Source organism: Sphaerodactylus townsendi, linkage group LG15 (genome assembly GCF_021028975.2).
Source record: "Sphaerodactylus townsendi isolate TG3544 linkage group LG15, MPM_Stown_v2.3, whole genome shotgun sequence".
NCBI lineage: Eukaryota > Metazoa > Chordata > Lepidosauria > Squamata > Sphaerodactylidae > Sphaerodactylus > Sphaerodactylus townsendi.
The window spans coordinates 34,111,526-34,123,555 of NC_059439.1; the positions used below are offsets into that span (position 1 = coordinate 34,111,526).

A 12,030-nucleotide genomic window follows, 5' to 3' on the forward strand; every position below is an offset into this window, starting at 1 on the left:
TGCCAGCCACAGATGCAGGCGAAACGTTAGGAACAAGATCCACCAGACCACGGCCGCATAGCCCAGAAAACCCACCAGAACCAGCACAAGATATAAATAAGGAAACATTGGCGCAAAAATCCTACAGACATATCTCGACTGAATAGTCTTCTCCAGTGGTCTCAAACCCAGAAAAATTATATTGATTCATAAGGACGAGGACTTGTAGGGGGGCAGCACCACACTTTCCCTTGAGAGCCGGCATGGTGTGGCGGTTAAGAGCAGACGGATTCTAATGTGGAGAACTGGGTTTGATTCCCCACTCCCCCACCTGAGTGGCAGAGGCTTATCTGGTGAACCAGATGTGTTTCCGCACTCCTACAGTCCTGCTGGGTGACCTTGGGCTAGTCACAGTTCTCTCAGAACTCTCTCAGCCCCACCTACCTCACAAGGTGTCAGTTGTGGGGAGAGGAAGGGAAAGGAGCTTGTAGGCCACCTTGAGTCTCCTTACAGGGGAGAAAGGTGGGGTATAAATCCAAACTCTTCTTCTTCTTCTCCTCCTCCTCCTCCTCCTTCCTTCCTGGTCATTCTTTGGTTCCAGCCCAGCGTTCTGCTCAAGAGCTCCCCCAGGTGGAAAGTTACAGCCTCAGCGCATGCTCTGTGCATGGGGGTGAAGAGATGGCTGTCACTGGTGCCAACTTCCTGCCCGAGTCCAAGGTTGTCTTCATTGAACGAGGTCCTGGTAAGTCAACCGGTGTGAACTTTTGGCAACGGACGAGTCACTTTTGCCTGTCCATAGCTATGACGACTCAGAACGCAGCCTCCATGAGCAGTGGCACGATATCACTCATTACTGGATGTCAGTGATATAGAAGAGGGGAGTGGTTCCCAGCATAATAGTCCTTCTGAGAGTCATCCTTCATGACCTATTCTTTAAGTTTCCAGCACAAGGCTGGGAATTGGCAAGAGACTCTTTGCTGGGCAGGGGCTTCACATAACGATGTCTCACTGACATCACTTCCGGCACAACCGGAAATGACCTCACTGTGTTGCTGGGGATGCTGTAGCATTCAGCCAAACTCTGTAGTTTAACTACAACGTCCCCAGCCGCACACAGACATCCCTTCTGGTCCTGCCGGAAGTGATGCCAGCGTGTGAGATACTTAACCGTGCCCCCTCATTTCTCCCCCATTGTTCTCCTGCTGACCAACTGAGTTGCAGCGGAAAGGGACGGCTGGATGCAGGAGATCCCATTCCCTCAGTTGGAACTTGGCAACTCTACCCATTCTCCTTTTCCCTTGTCCCAAACGTATGCTCTCTGCGTCGTCGCTGGGCCGCTCCTGTTCACAGTCACTCGGTCCCTTTTTGATTTCAGATGGAAAGCTCCTATGGGAAGAGGAAGCAAGCATCAACCGGTTAAAAAGCACAGAGGTGAGAATCCCAAATGGGAGGCGCTCTCTCTCTCTCTCTCTCTCTCTCTCTCTCTCTCTCATATGTGAACACATGGTTTTATTTGTCTTTGAAAATGGGCATATCACATTTCTTTGCTTATTCTCTCTTTGGGGCTTTCCCCACTGACAGAGTTGTACTGGTTTCTACCTGGGTTCGCCTCAGTGAATCCCCACAGCCACCGAGCTCAACATTGTTTTGTCTCAGTCCCACCCCCCTCAGAACTGCGACATCCTTGTCGCAGTTATGAACTATACTTTTCTGCCGGAACAAGGTCGATACCGCTTCGAAGTGGGAAAGCATCGAAATGACACCTCCGTTCAACCAATCACGAGCCGCTTTTGTGGCACGCGCAGAACGGGAGAGTCGTGGCGGGCAGAAAGCGCATGTAACTGTAAACTGTAAAAACTGTAAAAATAAAAGAACGCTCCCATTTCCCACCGTAACACAAGCGCCAATCACGATCGAGGAGCAAAACAGGCACCAAGATGATCCCGCCCACTTAGCTCGGTTCCAGGGGGCCAACTCGGTTGCTGTGCGGACAGCCTGGAATCGCCCTCCACTGAAGGGAACCGAGTCGACCTTAGCTCCCTTCTGTAGTGGGGAAAGCCCCTTAGTGTCTTTTCCCAGTTGCTCTAGAGATGACCCTCCTTTTAACTCAGGCGATGGCAGAAATATCACACTGACAATTGCCAAGTATATCCCTGAGGCCCTGAGAATTTCAAGACAGTTTGGAGAACTGTCTCGAAGCCCTAGTCTCCTACCTTGCTTGAGATGTATTCCGTTCAGAAACCTTTATTAGGCATCAAAAAGAGAATCACCAAATACAAATGAACAGAATAAGAGAACTGGAAGGAACGTCCTACTATACTGTCACCAGAAAAGAGAATCCAAAAGATTAATCCAGAGTATTGACCAGGAAATTGGCCACCATTTCCAATATCGTAGGATCCTGAATATTCAAGAGATAATTCAGTTTAAGGTTAAGGGGGCAAGAACCTGCCAAAGTTGGGGCCTCAAGAAAAAAAAGTTAGGTCTAAATTTCATAAATTTTGGGCAAACAAAGTGTGACCTGAGATGTATTGGTTGAAGGCTTTTGCAGCCGGAATCAACTGAGTGAGGTGGGTTTTTCAGGCTGTGTGGCCATGCTCAGAAAGTTTTTGCTTCTAATGTTTTGCCCGCCTCTATGGCTGGCTTCTGTAGAGGGATGGTACCATGACCTCTGAAGAGGTCAGCCATAGATGTGGATGAAGTGTTAGGAACAAAAGCTACCAGACCATGGCCTCACAGCCTGGAAAACCCACAACACCCAGTTATTTGAGATGCTTATAATTTTTTAGCTTTCTTGATTATTTGGCAATTTCTTTTTGTTTTAGAGCCTTCAATACAACAACCTTTATTAGGCATATTAAAATAGGCTCCAGAGCATTACAGACATTTCTGAAGTACAAATCAAAAGTACATTCAAAACACAGACAGATAAACTGTATCTAGCATTGGACATTACTTAGAAAATTCTGTCACTTGTAAAATAAATTTTGCTACTTTTTCCAAGAGCGTGGCCTCTGTGTTATTTAACAAAAGCTCCACAACAGAGTTGTCAGAGTCTCTTTCAGATTTGTCTAAGACCTGCCCAGGAGAGACATTCCTAATACCCACATATCTCAGACAGTCAAGTATAATGTGAGCAAGGGTCTCCACTTGGTTTTTACAGTGTTGACAGACCCGATCCTGGAGAGGGATAGATAGGTAGCGACCCTTTGTAATGGCCGATGGAAAAGTATTGCATCTGGCCCTTGTAATAATCCATCTCTGTTGGGGTTCAGTTAATAGTTCAAGGTTTTTGGCTATGTGCCCCTGTTCTGGTACTATTCTGACAGAAAGGGGTGAGCATGATTTATTTGCTTGGCCCAACAAGATATGGTATTCCTGTTCTAGAAGTCTGCTTTTCAAGGTTTGCAGAATCTCTCTGGGTGACAGCATACAGAGATCTTCAAGTATTAAGCCTAGAGAGTAGATTTTTGATTTAGAGACTTTAGGAGTGTTTAGTATAGGAGTGGGGTTTTTATATTTTATTCTGCTTTATTTAAAATCTGTATTTTATGTATATATATTTGTTTCATATAAATGCCTGTGAATGACATAAACATGTCTGGCAGCCGTCACTCAAAAGGGAAATTGAGCAACGAGGCTGTTTGAGAGCTTTGAAGAACAGGATGTGTTATTCTTTTCTTCAGACCTTGCTGACCCTCACAGTCCCCGAATACAATAACAAGCGAGTGTCACGGCCGGTTCAGACGTATTTCTACGTTTCCAACGGGCGACGGAAAAGGAGTCCTGCACAGCCGTTCAAATACTTACCTGGTAGGCAAAGGCACAAACCAGGTCAGGGAAGAAACTGTGTGGCGTATGGGGGGGGGGGGGGGGGGGGGGGTCACTAATGTAGGTTTGCCAGGCAGCTGGCAAGAAGGTTGTGTGAGGGGCTCCGAGGGTCACAATACCAGCTGTGGTGTCATTTGAGTTCCAGAGGAAAAACGAAAGTGACATAGGGTAACTCTAGGAATTAGGGACAGTGGCGTATCCCGGGGAGGCGCAAGTGGGCAGGCTCCTCAGGCTCCTGGGTCATGTGGGGGGCATGTTTGACTACCTACCCTCCTTCCTCCTCCCCCCTGTAGGCCAGGAAGGTGTCTGAGGCGCTGTGGGAGGTGGCCAGGGCACAGCAGGGGACAGGCACCGGCAGCTCAGATCCCCAAATACCAAGCAGGCAGAATGGGCCACTGCTGTCAGGGCTCTGTTGCCTGAGATGGCAGGGTCACTTGGCGAGCCGGGATAGGCAACGGAGGAGCCTAACAGAGTTGCCTGTCATGGGAGCTGGGAGGTAAGTGGTGGCGCTCCCGTCTCGGCTCTTCTGGGTGCTGCTGTTGGGGGCCTTGGGGATGGGTCAGGCAGAGGAAGGCAGTAGCAGTGGCAAGGCTATGGATGGGGCGGGCAGGGAGCTTTCAACTTCATTCGCTTGCATCCCCCAGACCCCTGCTGTGAGGTGGCTGTGCTGTGCTCCTTTGAAAAAGGCACCCCTTCTCTAGCCTTCCCTCCCAACCCTTCCCTTTAGTGGCCTGCCTGACACTCTGCGCCTCCCCCCCCACCCCCAGTGTAGGGCTGGATAAGCCTGGCCAGGGGTCAGGGGGCACAATTTCAGAGCATGCCCCCAGGTGCCATTTTCTAGCTATGCCCCAAATTAGCAGAAGCTCAATGAATTGCTAGAACTTCCCTGAAAGAAATGTAGGGTTTTACCATAGAGTTTCTGGCAATTCCTAGAGCAGTGATGGTGAACCTTTTCGAGACCGAGTGCCCAAATTGCAACCCAAAACCCACTTATTTATCGCAAAGTGCCAACACGGCAATTTAACCCGAATACTGAGGTTTTAGTTTAGAAAAAAACGGTTGGATCCAAGGCACGTGTTACTCAGGAGTAAGCTTGGTGAAGCAACCGTGCAACGCTTCAAATGGGTGAATCACGATCCTAGGAGGGTTTACTCAGAACAAGCCCCATTGCCAGCAACCGAGCTTACTCCCACCGAGCTTACTCCCACGTAAAGGATCATGCCCAGGCCAGCCTACGTGTGTGGGGTGTGTGCTTTTCCACCCCCCGACCACATGATGAACTCTGTGTTCGAGTGCCTGCAGAGAGGGCTCTGAGTGCCACCCCTGGCACCCGTGCCATAGGTTCGCCACCACTGTCCTAGAGCTATCCTATGTCATTTGCAGCTTTTGACTAGAAGTGATGGTGCCTTGTGCGACACTGTGGGTCTCTTTTAATTTTTCTCTCACTGCCATGCCGGCGCGAATCTAACATTGCTGATCCTACTTCCATCTCCATTTTTTCCATAGTGATCTTCAAAGAAGAACCCCTTCCGGATTCACCGCTCCGTACATTTCCACCTGCCTCTCAAAGCTCTCCTTTCCCTTCACAACCCCTCCAGAGCTCCATGGATTTCTCTCCTTCTAGACCTCCCTTCCCGTATGGCCCGGAGCACTCCCCGCCCTGTTCCCCCTACAGTCCGGATTGGGGCCCTTGCTCATTTCCTGCTCCTCCCCGTTACACCCCTTCCTTCCGTTTCCCAGCCAGTGAGGCCTACCGAAGCAGTCACCTCTCGGTGCCCCTACTATCTCCGGGTGACCTGCCCCGCTTCCATCCTCTGGATTGCCGCCCTCCTCATTTCCAGACCCTCAACCCTCCACTTGGTCCTCAGCCACCGGGGCACAGAGAAACCCGCAGCGATGACAGGCCTCCGGAGTGGACAGATCTGGAACTGGGGACTGAGGAGCCGAGCGCTAAAGAGCTGGAGAAATCTGGGTTTGGCAGTGGCTTCCGGGCGAACCTTCCTGTCCATGGGATCACACTGGAGGAAGGTATAGCTAGAGTAGGGAGTTTTTCATCTTAACCCATCAAATATTCATTTCAGGGGTCAGGGATCATATAGTAGAAACAAGTCTTTTTGAGAGCAGATGAATTAATCAAAGATATTTTTTTCAGTATTTGGCTATTTGGCCTAGGTTTTTGATGAGTAGGGTAGCAGGTCTGGATCTCATATTTGTCTGGTGCATTTTTATCCCATGCTTGAGTATTTTGTCTCCATGTTTGTTTCACAACAGCCCTCTGAGGTAGTTTGATTGCGTGTGACTGGCTCAAAGTCATCCAGTAAGCTTTATGGCAGAGTAGGGATTTTAAAGGAACCCCAGCTGCTAGACCAGTGGTGGCAAACCTATGGCACGGGTGCCAGAGGTGGCACTCAGAGCCCTCTCTGTGGGCATGCACAAACAGAGTGCCCCCCCACATCTAGGGGGGCCTGTGCCACTGGGCTCGATTATTAGCATTAAACCTAAGACCTAGTTTTGGGGAAGCAGTGTAGGTAACCCTGTTAAGCGCTGTTAAACCCCACTGATTTTCATGTGAAGGATTAAAGCATAATTATTTACCTGGGAGTAAGCTCAGTTGCTGGCAATGGGGCCTGCTTCTGAGCAAACCCTCCTAGGGTCGTGATTCACCCGTTGGAAGAGTTACACGGTTGCTTCAAAGCAAAGCCACCAACTACCACCAAGCTTACTCCCGAGTAACGCATGCCTCAGAGCCAACCGTTTTTTCAAAAACTAAAACCTCAGTATTCAGGTTAAATTGCCGTGTGGGCACTTTGCGATAAATAAATGGGCTTTAGGTTGCAATTTGGGCACTCGGTCTCAAAAAGGTTCGCCATCACCGTGCTAGACTGACACTCTAAACTAGGGCTCCTCAGGGAAGGGGGGTGTCTCTGGATACCATGTCGGCCATGGATAGCTTACCTGGTGACTGCCAAGTGTTTTAGAAAGAGGGAGAGCCAAGTAAGGCTCCTGTAAGCAGGAGTTCTGATTGGCTGTGTAGATTAAAATATAATTGATTCGGCAAGAGGTGCTACGAAAGTTGGGGTTTTATGGTCCCTCCCTCTCTCAAACCTCTTTCCCAGTGTGGCTGAATAAATGACTGTTCTTGTTCTGAACTTGGGATTTACGATTGCACGGTCATGGTTATGGGGAGAGGGTTGCAACACCAGCTGTGATGCCACGTCACTTCCTGCTTCCTGTGGCAGCCAGTTTGCAGTGGGTTCCACTTCCCAGGGCAGAGTCATTTTGTAGTTGCACCCACAATCCTGTGTTTTTATTATGGTTTTATTTTATTAAATTTCTACACCGCCCCTTCTCTCTCGAGCTCGGGATGGTTTACAAAAGAAGCCACTTGCATATAACAGCATAGAAATACAATAAAATTATGAATACTGTACATTTACCTTTAAAATTCTACATACTTTGTATCGATCAAGACGGCAATGGCGTCCTATTGCAGCTGAGCTCAGATAATCTTAAAGAAGGGGGGAGGACAAAATGTTACTACCAGGTGGAGGGGGTGGGCGGGAGGCCAGAGATGGCAGAGGCCCCCAAGCAGTGAACCCAATTCCCTAGGCCAGAGTATTTTGACCTCTTTATTTACACCTCACAACCGCTTTCTCCCCTCAGTGACCGAGATCATCGGCAGGGACCTGACTGACTTCCCCGAGCCATCCTGCGAAGGAGGGTGCAGCTGAGAGACGGCCCGATTTTATAGCGCTTGAATCCTCCCAGACAATCGGAGGCTTCACTCGGATAGGCAGCCTAGAGAAAGCCGCCCTTGGCAGGAATTGCTTTGAGCAACGTATTTTCGCATTTGAGGGAATCTCATATGGACCTGTCTGCCTCTGAGCTTCCTGCCTCTTTTTTTCCTGTATTTTTAAAATCCTTGCTTCCTTTCATTCTCCCAGTGTTTCTATAAGGGCGTGATTCAGAATTGCCACGGCAGAGTGACACAATGGTACTTCCTGCAGTCTTTGCTATCCTCCGAGGTCTTCCTGCTAGAAGCCCTCAGGAGGCTCGAAAGACCAGCTTTATAGGAATAGATACTCTCAGCCCCCCCATAGCTGGAGGTCAGCAAGAGTCTGATTGAAGATGGCATGGGCTGTAAGCATCCTGAGAGGTGGTCTCTTTCCTCTATTCATCAGATCTCTTTTTAATGCCCACTATACTAGTGGATACGGATATTGCAATATCCTTGGCAATGAATCCCATCAATTAACTCAGGGGTCCCCAACCTTTTTGAGCCTGCAGTTGCGTAGCTAAGGGGACACAAGGGGGCTAGAGCCCTGGGCATCACTTCCTGGGGGTGCATTGTAGTGCCACACCTCCCCTTGCAACTGCGCCCCAGTCCCGACCTCCCTGTGGAGTTCAGGGCAGAGGCACAGTTGAAGACTGGTGTGGGGTCTCACCCCCCAATCTTCATGTGGAGTTCGAGAGTGGAGCCAGCCAGCTGTGAGCCCACAGATACTTTTGGAATTCTGACACAGTGTGGTGGGTTCAGCCAGATATCCTTGGCTTACTTGAGGTACCAGTTCTGCGTAAGGCAGGAAGCTCAACACCAAGGGGCCCCTTTTTATTTTGCGTCTATTCAGGCCTCTCCATCCTCCATCTCTGCCATTTTCTGTGGTACGAAGAGCCTTCTGAGGGATACTTGCAGTGAATTCTGCTTTCTCCCATAGCCAACAATCTCTTTCCTGTCCAGAAATGGTTTGGAATCAGGGCCCTGATGAAGAAACTGCCATTGTGTTTGTAGGAAATGTTTACACAACAGGTAAAAAGATGATTATAGGATGATATACTTTTGCTTTGTTGGTTGTATTTGCAGTTCAAAGTGCTTGTATCTCTAGAAGAGACAGGGCAGGGCAGTTCTTGCCCGAACTACTTAGAGGTGCTAGTCCTCATGGGCACTACTTTTATTTGAGTCAGTATAACAGGTGGTTTTCAGCAGGCCTGTATATGTATACAGTTACACATACATGCACATACTACAGGTGTTTCAGGGTAAAGACAGCACTAACGTTTCTTTTAAAGCAGCAGAGCTGCTTAGGAATCATTGTGCCAAATTTATATAGACTTTTCCTCTCCAGGGTTGAACTCCAGGGAAACTTACAGCAGAAGGTGGCTGTGAGCAGCCCTGATTGGCTGTTACCTGTGCCGTCGCCAACAGACCTCATCCCCTCGAGCAGTATTGCACTTTTTATAAGGTTTCCTTTAGACATAAAAAAGCAATAAGGCGATGAACAGTGTAAACATAGATGCAACACCTTTTAAACAAGTAAAAGGTGAGTAGCCCTCTTGTAGTATGGAGGGACATTTATAAGCGCCAGCCCAACCTACATTCGTCATACCAGTTGTGAAAATGGAGGGAATCTGCTTAGCACTAGGCTTGGAGATTCGGGTGCAACAAATACCAGATTCGGCCCGAATCTGAGCGAATTTGGGAATATTTGGGTGAAAATCGGCCGAATATGTCCTGCCCGAATATGAACGAATCCAAATGCAAAGTATTCGGGCTTTTTTTGGAATTTTTTTTCATGTTTTTTCACGTTTCAGCCTGCAGGGACACATTTTAAAGCTAGAGGCACCAAAATTTCAAAAAAAATCAGATGGACCCTAGTTTTTCGGGTATCTGAATAGGTTATTTGTCTTGTTCGGGCATACAGGTAATTTTATGCCCCAATAAATCCAAATCCGAATTTTACCAAATTTCTAGGGTATTGACCAAGCCTACTCAGCGCTGCAGCTGAAGATTCTGCCACTAACCCTCTCTCTTTTTTTTACCTCTCTCTTCAGTCTGAGTTTCTCAGCTTTTATATATGTATATATTTTAAATAATCAGTTTTCTGGTCCTTTATCCTGAGGAAATAAGCTTGAAACTTTACGGTTGATGAAAACTCAGAACTTGTAGCTGGTCTGAACAGGAGTTCCAATGATCGGAGCCCCTCAGTTGTTCAACGAAAAGGACTCCGTTGCTGCAAAAATGACCAGATGTGTGAATTTGTGCATTGGGCATGCAGCATACCAAATTTGAACTGTTCTGGACGTTTAGTTTGAACTACCTTGATGAGGTACTTTTGACTAGATAAGAATATGCCAGGGCTGCCATCCTCCAGGTGATACCTGGAGTTCTCTTGATGTTACAACTGATTCCCAGACCACTGCTACCAGTGTTCCTCTAGAGCAGGGGTCTTCAAACTATGGCCCTCCAGATGTTCATGGACTACAATTCCCATCAGCCCTACCACCTGGCCATGCTGGCAGAGGCTGATGGGAATTGTAGTCCATGAACATCTGGAGGGCCATAGTTTGAAGACCCCTGCTCTAGAGAAAATGGCTGGTTGGGGGGGTTATATGCATCCCCTCTCAGTGTCTTCCCTTCCTCGAACACCCTTCTCAGTAGGAGTGGACGGAAAAATGCAATTGGTGGTTTCCAAGTTTAATAGTAATTTCCCCAAAGTTTTTGGGCAGGAGTTTGGGGGCAGGACGTGCAGGTAAACACAGGACCTGCCCAGGCAAAGGTATTTAACTGATGATGGCAGGGGAGGAAGGAGGGAGAGGTTTTTTTCAGTGGTGAACCGAAGCTGCCTGATATTCGGCATTTTTCGGTATCGGTTTATTCGGTTTCCTTTTATTGCTACCTTTTTTCGGAAAAAGAAAAGCTCCAAAAATACTATTTTGAGGCTTTCTCCTCATCGGATTATCCAAATACCCACCCCTACCCCTCAGCCTCCGTTCCCAATCTCCGGACATTTCCCGAGCCGAAGTTGGCAAGCCTGGGAAATGCTACTAACCCCAACTTGCTCAAACTCCCAATCAGGAACCGAGAACACAGATGAGATACCAGCTAGTTTTTATAGTGCCCTCTTTCCCATGTTCCTCTGTGAGAGGCTTGTATATTAACTCCTGGAAGGGATGAGAAGGAAACAAAATGTGCTACAGTAGTGGTGAAGTGTTTCATGGGCCTGTAGGGGTGGGGAAATGCACATAATCCTGAGTCTCCCCTCCCCCCCCCAATTTGCTCCTTGGGGAGAGATTTGTGGCTCAGGAATGGAAACTACGTATGTGAGGGGGGCAATCTAGTCTCTAATCTGTCTAGAAGGAGGAATTGGTGTTTATATTATTGATAAATGTATGTGGGGGGGGTTTAAGAACAAGGTCTTTTTTGTAATTAAATGCATAAAAACGTAAAGGAAATAACATTTCTTGTGCAACTGTGTGTGGTTTTTTTCTGGTTAAGAGGCATCTTAGAGAAAGGGAAGTTCTGCAAAGCAGGAAAGGATTTGGAGAAATGTGGAAGTAATCTTTTGTTTGTATGTGTGTGCTTGTATGTGCGAGAGAGGGGGGAGTTAACCTTTTCCAGCCCTGGTTGTTTGTCATCGTCTTATATAGAGCAACCTCCAGTTTTTCTCCTTCCTGACTCCGCTGGCTGAGCTGCTGTGATGGTCTTAGAATACTTCTAAACATTCTAACTTCTGCAGCTGAAGGATGAGGGTGAAATGGATATCATGGTATTCAAAAGCCACCCAATCTTGTTTAAAATCCCCCCACCAGATTAAAATCCCCCCAGATTGTCCTACTCCTCCTTTAAGGAGGACAGGGCAGCATATATGGATCCCCCTTCTTTTTTGTCCTCCCAGCATTCCTTGTGACATCTCTTGGTGTGAGAAAATGACTTGTCTAATTTCCCCCATTAAACTACTTCACAGTGGGGATATTGAACCCATACTTTCCAGTCTTTGTGTAGCGTTGTAGTACTATATCACACGGGTTCCTCGGTTGCCTCGAGTACAGTAGAACTCTCCAGCTATGCTTGATCACTGCTATGCCAAATTTTAGGCCCTTTCCACATGTGGTTGGCATTGAGAGAGATATACACCTCCACAGGTACACATATATGAACCCGCCTCTCGATTTCCTTTTGTAATATCTTCACGAAGTTCTTGTGCCTTTAAGGTCTGTGTGCAAATACAGACGTTGGATTGCTGCAGTTTCCCCTGCCTCAAAGGGGGAAAAATCAATGGCTGGTGGCACTTCAAGGTATACTGCCGCTGAACATGGGGACTCCAAGCTCTCTGACTGCATTTAGTTTTGCCAAAAAGACCCCCAGGAAGCAGTTCGAAGCTTTTATCACAGCAAGATCCTCCCAGAAAGGGCAGGGGAGGGGGATGAACCGAGAGGAAATCA

General features: G+C 47.9%; 1 protein-coding gene across 1 annotated transcript in view; it reads left to right on the forward strand.

The window, feature by feature from the left end:
• NFATC4 (nuclear factor of activated T cells 4) overlaps positions 1–9,317 on the forward strand; it is a 28,348-nt gene extending 19,031 nt beyond the window's left edge. The window contains exons 6-10 of the mRNA XM_048517937.1: positions 581–721; positions 1,355–1,410; positions 3,666–3,792; positions 5,317–5,838; positions 7,474–9,317. Of these exons, the coding sequence (XP_048373894.1) occupies positions 581–721; positions 1,355–1,410; positions 3,666–3,792; positions 5,317–5,838; positions 7,474–7,541 (914 nt within the window). The 3' untranslated portion in view covers positions 7,542–9,317. The remainder of the gene's footprint in view (positions 1–580; positions 722–1,354; positions 1,411–3,665; positions 3,793–5,316; positions 5,839–7,473) is intronic.
• Positions 9,318–12,030: the final 2,713 nt, after the last annotated feature.